Source organism: Neoarius graeffei, chromosome 23 (assembly GCF_027579695.1).
Source record: "Neoarius graeffei isolate fNeoGra1 chromosome 23, fNeoGra1.pri, whole genome shotgun sequence".
Taxonomy (NCBI): domain Eukaryota; kingdom Metazoa; phylum Chordata; class Actinopteri; order Siluriformes; family Ariidae; genus Neoarius; species Neoarius graeffei.
In genome coordinates this window covers 60,318,604-60,326,103 of record NC_083591.1, presented here as the reverse complement: position 1 = coordinate 60,326,103, position 7,500 = coordinate 60,318,604, and the positions used below count along the sequence as shown (strand labels likewise).

General features: G+C 50.3%; 1 protein-coding gene across 1 annotated transcript in view; it reads left to right on the top strand.

The window, feature by feature from the left end:
* LOC132871942 (retinal-specific phospholipid-transporting ATPase ABCA4-like) overlaps positions 1 to 7,500 on the top strand; it is a 105,391-nt gene that overhangs the window by 385 nt on the left and 97,506 nt on the right. The window contains 3 exon segments of the mRNA XM_060906578.1: positions 106 to 199; positions 469 to 610; positions 7,225 to 7,364. Coding sequence (XP_060762561.1) covers positions 106 to 199; positions 469 to 610; positions 7,225 to 7,364 — 376 coding nt within the window.

The following is a 7,500-nucleotide window of genomic DNA, read 5'->3' as shown; positions in this document are numbered from 1 at the left end:
GTCAGAGTATCGTGTTTTAATATAAGGCCCGCCCACATGGACTCTAGCAAATAATAAAATATAGCAAATATAACTCTCTCTCTCTCGCTCTCTCTGTGTGTGTAGATTCGGTTCTTGGTGGAGATCCTGTGGCCCGTTTTCCTGTTTGCTGGACTTGTGTGGCTCAGGAGAGCCAATCCTCTTTACCAACAACACGAATGTGAGATTACACACATCTGTAAAAGAACATCTGTAGATAAAACATCTGTACAGCATCACTAACCTTTTCCACTTCAATGCCATTAACACAGTTGCAGTGCTCTGTATCTTACATATTTCTTTATTATCAGATCAGATTATTTTATACTGTAATAAATCGTGTTGTCATTATTTATGACTGAAATTGTCTGAGTGTGCAGTGAGATTAGAATAAAATTAGCATGAACATAAACGATCCTGTTAAATGACTCTTACTGTAAATTGTTTCAGGTCATTTTCCCAACAAGGCCATGCCTTCAGCAGGAATCCTGCCATGGATTCAGGGAATTTTTTGCAACGTGAACAATCCCTGCTTCCGTTACACAACTCCGGGAGAATCTCCAGGAATCGTGTCCAATTACAACAACTCCATGTAAGTCTGATCTCCATCAAATCATTTATTGTCCTTCAAGGGAAATATATTTTTTTAAAAACACAAATATGATTAAATAACACAAATAATGCACACGCACACACACGCGCACACACACACACACACACACACACACACACACACACACACACACACATTCAGATGAAGAAAAGTCAAATATACAGAAAGAGCTCTGAAGTGACATCAAGAGATGAGACATCAGCATCAGAACGTCTCAGGAACGACTTTAACACAGAGGTTAAGAAGAAGTGTTCAGTCCTGATGATCCACAACATGGGATTAGAATTTATAGAGAAGAAAAAGATTTCAAATTCCCTTATGAACAAACCTGATGGTGATGAAGACAAGAACATTTGTTCATTTAAACTTACAGTATGGAAAAGGCTCAGAGAAATAAGTTAATGATCAATTAATTAATTCAGTTATATTTTATCTGTAGAGCATTTTAACATTAATCACAAAGCAGCTTTACAGAAAAATATAAATCACAGATATAGATTTTAAACATGTGAATTAATGAATTTATCCCTAATGATCAAGCCTGTGGTGATGGTGGTGAAAAACTCTGAGATGACATGAAGAAACCTCAAGAGGACCCAGACTCTAAAGGGAACCCATCCCCATCTGGGTGATAACGTGATTATAAATAACTCACTTCTGTAACTGTGTCCTATTAGAGTCACAGAGTTCAACTGTGGAACCAGGAAATTCATTACAGTTTAACAGGAAGTCTGTTTTGTTGATGTTATAAACTGTCCACTGATGGAGACTTGAGTGTAAAACTGTTCATGACATCTGCAGTCCTAAAGTTATCATGGGGATTTTAGTCCGAAACCATCGGAGCAAAACTGTAAGTGTCCAAAGCGTCTAAGTATGTCTTTAGTCTGTCCATATGGGGGCCGTCCTCCACAGGAGCGATGTGATGAGACTCCAGCTAGAAGTAGGACATCAGGATGGATCAGGCAGGTCCAGAATGAAGTAAAAATGTCTATTATAAAACATTCTGTACAAATAACATTAACTTGACTTATCTACAGGTCACTTATCAAATTGTCTGGCTTTAAATTTATAGTCTGTGAAGTCGTCACTACCTGATATTGAAGGTGTGTGTGTGTGTGTGTGTGTGTGTGTGTGTGTGTGTGTGTGTGTGTGGTGGTTTTATTCCTTATTAATTCTGCTCCAGTATTAAATAAAAATCTAGGTGTAGTAATCCCCGATGTGGGTGGAGCACAGAAGCACGGCAGGCGAGAGTTCGTGTTCACACAGACACTTTATTTTGCGATCTATCATCAGCTTTTCAGCTTCTCTCACTCACACAGTCACACACACGTGTCCTGGCCGGGGGCAAAATTCTTCTCTCCTCTCCCCCTCCCTTTATACTCCATCCCTGCAACAAACACACACACAAAATGACACCAGGTGTAATGACTTAGCCACTTACCTTCCCCAACCCCGCCCTCCATTCACAGACTGCTGCTTGGCTACGCCCCCGCTGCCACATACCCCCACCGCCCAACTCAGGCCGGGGAGCCGTCCATCCTGAAGCTGACTCCCGCCCCGACGGGACAGGAAGTCCGCCACCACCATCTGCGCCCCCGGCCTGTGGATCACCTTGAACTTAAATGGCTGGAGAGCAAGATACCAACGGGTGATCCGCGCACTGGCATCCTTCATGCGGTGGAGCCACTGGAGGGGCGCGTGGTCCGAACAGAGAGTGAAAGGGTGCCCCAGCAGGTAGTATCAGAGGGCGAGGACTACCCACTTGATGGCGATCCTTTTCAATTGTGCTGTACTTGCTTTCGCGCATCGACAGCTTTCGGCTGATGTACAGCACCGGGCGCTCCTCACCCTCCACCTCCTGGGACAAAACGGCCCCCAGCACCCTGTCCGATGCATCAGTCTTCAAAATAAAGGGGAGAGAAAAGTCAGGGGAGTGTAAAAGTGGCCCCCCACACAGTGCAGCTTTTACCTCAGAGAAGGCCTGTTGGCATTGCTTCGTCCACTGGAACGGATCTGGAGCCCCCTTTTTAGTGAGGTCGGTTAGCGGGCTGGTGACGTCTGAATAGTTAGGTAGAAACCTACGATAATAGCCAGCCAGCCCCAAGAACCGCCTCACCTCCTTTTTGGTTTTGGGCCTCGGGCAGGCCGCAATCGCTGCAGTCTTGTTAATTTGGGGACACACCTGCCCATGACCCAAGTGGAACCCCAGATACCGTACTTCCACCCGCCCAATCGCACACTTTTTCGGGTTAGCTGTGAGGCCCGCTCGCCTCAGCGACTTTAGAACAGCCCTCAGGTGTTCCAAGTGCCGCGGCCAATCATGACTGTAGATTATTATGTCATCTAGATAGGCGGTCACGTAGGCAGCATGAGGGCGGAGGACCCTGTCCATAAGCCGCTGGAACGTAGCGGGCTCCCCAAAGAACCCAAAGGGGAGCATGACAAATTGGTGTAAACCAAACGGTGTGGAAAAGGCCATTTTCTCTCAGGATAGAGGAGTCAAGGGGATCTGCCAATATCCCTTGGTTAGATCCAGTGTCGAATAAAAGCGAGCAGCGCCTAACCGATCAAGCAACTCATCAATGCGAGGCATTGGGTACGCGTCAAATTTAGACACCACGTTGACCTTTCTGTAGTCCACACAGAACCGGACCGACCCATCAGTCTTGGGAACCAGGACCACTGGGCTGCTCCAGTCACTGTGGGACTCCTCAATTATGCCCATTTCGAGCATGGCCTTGAGTTCATCCCGAACCACCTTTTTCACCACTGGGCTGCTCCAGTCACTGTGGGACTCCTCAATTATGCCCATTTCGAGCATGGCCTTGAGTTCATCCCGAACCACCTTTTTCTTGTGTTCGGGCAAGTGGTAAGGGCAACTATGCACTACCACCCCCGGGGGCATTTCAATGTGGTGTTCTATGAGTTGGGTACGACCCGGAAGGGGCGAGAACACGTCGGAAAATTCATTCTGCAACTTGGCTACCTCCGTGAGTTGGGTTGGCGAGAGGTGGACTCCACAAGGGACCGGAGTGGTCTGAGATGTTATCTTTTTTACCTCCGGCCCCAGATCCGCCTTCTCTGGGACTACCGACGCCAACGCCACGGGGACCCCCTCATTCCAGCATTTTAAAAGGTTGAGGTGGTAGACTTGCAGTGCCCCACCCCTATCCATTCGCTTTACCTCATAGTCGACGTCCCCGACTCGCCGCGTGACCTCAAAGGGCCCTTGCCACTTGGCGACTAATTTAGAACTCGACGTGGGCAATAACATGAGTACTTTGTCTCCCGGCGTGAATTCTCTAAGGCACGTGCCCCTGTCATACAGCCGGCTTTGACATTCTTGTGCCTGCCGTAGATTCTCCTGGGTTAGTTGTGTGAGAGTGTGGAGTTTTGCGTGCAGGTCAAGAACGTACTGGATTTCATTTTTACTCGGTGAAGGTCCCTTCTCCCAATTTTCCGGCAGCACATCCAGACTGCCACGCGGCTTACGCCCATATAATAATTCAAAGGGAGAAAACCCTGTGGAGGCTTGCAGGACCTCTCGTACTGTGAACAACAGGGGTTCGAGCCACTGATCCCAATTATGCACATCTTCACTAACGAATTTCCAGATTATGTTTTTGAGTGCCTGGTTGAATCACTCTACTAATCCATTCGTTTGTGGGTGATATACACTGGTGCGAATAGACTTAATCCCCAGCAACCCATACAGCTCGCGCAGTGTGCGTGACATAAACGAGGTGCCTTGGTCTGTCAAGATTTCTTTCGGAATCCCAACCCGGGAGATAACGCGGAAGAGCACTTCTGCAATACTGCGTGCTGAGATACTGCGGAGAGGCACTGCCTCCGGATATCACGTTGCATAGTCCACTAGAACTAAAATAAAGCGATATCCCTGTGCTGACCGATCTAATGGCCCGATGAGATCCATCGCAATTCGCTCAAACGGGGTCTCAATTAGAGGAAGAGGGTGCAATGGCGCTTTTGGAGTGGCCGCGGGATTTACTAATTGGCATTCACGACACGCCGCACACCACCGACGGACATCCCCGCGAATTCCTGGCCAATAGAACCGGGCCATTATTCGGGCTAGTGTTTTGTCTTGCCCCAAGTGTCCAGCCATGGGATTAAAGTGAGCCGCATGGAATACGAGTTCCCTACGGCTCTTTGGGATTAACAACTTGGTTACTGGTTCCTTAGTTTGAGTGTCCTGCATCATTCGGTACAATCTATCTTTAATAATGGCAAAATAGGGGAAGGTTGGTGCCACGCTTGGCTGAAGAGTTTGACCATCGATTACTCTCACTTGGTCAAACACATGCCACAGAATCTCGTCTCGCGACTGCTCTAACAGGAAATCCCCAAGAGAATCCCCAAGAGAGGGAGGAGGAGCGGAGTGCTCCTCACTCTGACGCGGTGTTGACGCAGACGGCTCTGTGACAGCTTCTCCAGCCAATGCCACACCAGGATCTTCCCGTGACCTACTAGGGCAGGATCCATCTCATCTCATCTCATTATCTCTAGCTGCTTTATCCTTCTACAGGGTCGCAGGCAAGCTGGAGCCTATCCCAGCTGACTACGGGTGAAAGGCGGGGTACACCCTGGACAAGTCGCCAGCTCATCACAGGGCTGACACATAGACACAGACAACCATTCACACTCACATTCACACCTACGGTCAATTTAGAGTCACCAGTTAACCTAACCTGCATGTCTTTGGACTGTGGGGGAAACCGGAGCACCCGGAGGAAACCCACGCGGACACGGGGAGAACATGCAAACTCCACACAGAAAGGCCCTCGCCGGCCCCAGGGCTCGAACCCAGGACCTTCTTGCTGTGAGGCGACAGCGCTAACCACTACACCACCGTGCCGCCAGGGCAGGACCCACTACGTGTTAAATAATCCATTAGTTCTTTAAATCCCAGCCAATCAGTACCCAAGATCAATGAGTGGGTAAGACGAGGACTAACCGCCACCTTCATTCTATGCGTTTGGCCCCGGAATAGAATATGGACAGACACTAGAGGGTAATGGTGAACATCCCCGTGCACACACAACACCTTCACCGCTTGTGCTCCCCCCAATGCCTCACCTTGCACCAGGCATTGGTGAATTGAGGTCTGATTACAACCAGAATCCACCAAAGTGTGATATGTATCCCCTTGAATACTCACTGGTACGGGATACGTTCCAGCCTGACTGGGGGTGGTTTCTGGCACATCGGGGATCCGGATGACAGCCCCCACCTCCCTTGCGGAGCTCTGACTCTGGAGACGCTCCAATTCCCCGCCGCGCCAGCACACCAGCCCAGGCTTTCCCTCTGCACTGGTGTTATGGGTGTCACTCACCTGAGGGGGAGACAACACAGACACAGAAGAGGGAGATGGGAGGACACCACGGGTGCGACAGGCCGGCTGGGGAGGAGCCAGCCGCTGCCTTCGTGGCAGGGGAACGGGGTGGAGAGGGGGACAAGAGACAGGAGAGAGAGAGGGAGAGAGAGAGAGAGGGAAGAGAAGCGAGGGGAGACGCCTCGTCTGCCTGCCGTCAGAGCTGCCTCCAGATGGTCCTCCGCCAGCTCGATGGCTCGTTCCAGCGACGCCAGGCGGTGACACTGGACCCATTCCACCATTCCTTCCGGAAGTTGAGAGATAAACTGCTCCAGTGCCACCAGATCGATGATCTCCTCGGCGTTGCCGTCGTCCGCCCTCAGCCACCGTTGGCAGGCGTCCCGGAGTTGCTGGCCGAATGCAAACGGCCGGCTGACCTCCTCCAGTGTCAGTGTCTGGAAGCGCTGATGGTGTTGCTCCGGGGAGCGGCCGAGCCGCTGCAGGATGGCTTTCTTTAGGTCCGCATAGACCAGTCAGCTGTCAGCAGAGAGCTGCTGCGCTGCGAGCTGCACCTCGCCAGTCAGGAGTGGGAGGAGGCGCGCCACGCGCTGCTCCAGTGGCCACCCCCACGCCTCGGCTGCTTGCTCAAAGAGAGCGAGGAACGCTTCCGGATCGTCCTGCGGTCCCATTTTCGTGAGGGTGGCGGCAGCGATGGCCGGTGGCTGCTGCTGCTCCTTCTGGAGGGTGATCAGCGCTTGATGCTGGTTCTGCTGAGCGGTAGCGAGGGCAAGGATGAGCTCTTCGAACGGGGAGGACTCCATGGAGCGGTTCCCTTCTGTGTGTCCCGGGTTTCAGCACCACTGTAGTAATCCCCAATGTGGGTGGAGCACAGAAGCACGGCAGGCGAGAGTTCGTGTTCACACAGACACTTTATTTTGCGATCTATCATCAGCTTTTCAGCTTCTCTCACTCACACAGTCACACACACGTGTCCTGGCCGGGGGCGAAATTCTTCTCTCCTCTCCCCCTCCCGTTATACTCCATCCCTGCAACAAACACACACACAAACTGACACCAGGTGTAATGACTTAGCCACTTACCTTCCCCGACCCCGCCCTCCATTCAGACTGCTGCTTGGCCACACCCCCACTGCCACACTAGGATTATTATTTTTTATCTTCTAATGATGATAAATGATCATTTGATGAAAAATGAGTTAATGATAACAATGTTAAATAGTTATTGTTGATTCTCTGTGCAGATTGGCTCGGTTTTACACTGATGTTCAGGAGCTGCTTTTGAGTGACACTGAGTTTCAGCAGTTGGGGCGACTCTGGCAGGAAGCGTCTGATTTCAGCAACTTCATGGACACACTGAGGAAAGATCCAGGCCAAGTTACAGGTACAACACACACACACACACACACACACACACACACACACACACACACACACACACACACACACACATTATGTGAGTCTGAGTTGAGTCTGAAAGCGTTCACCTCGACAATCACCTGAAACACACACACTTCAGG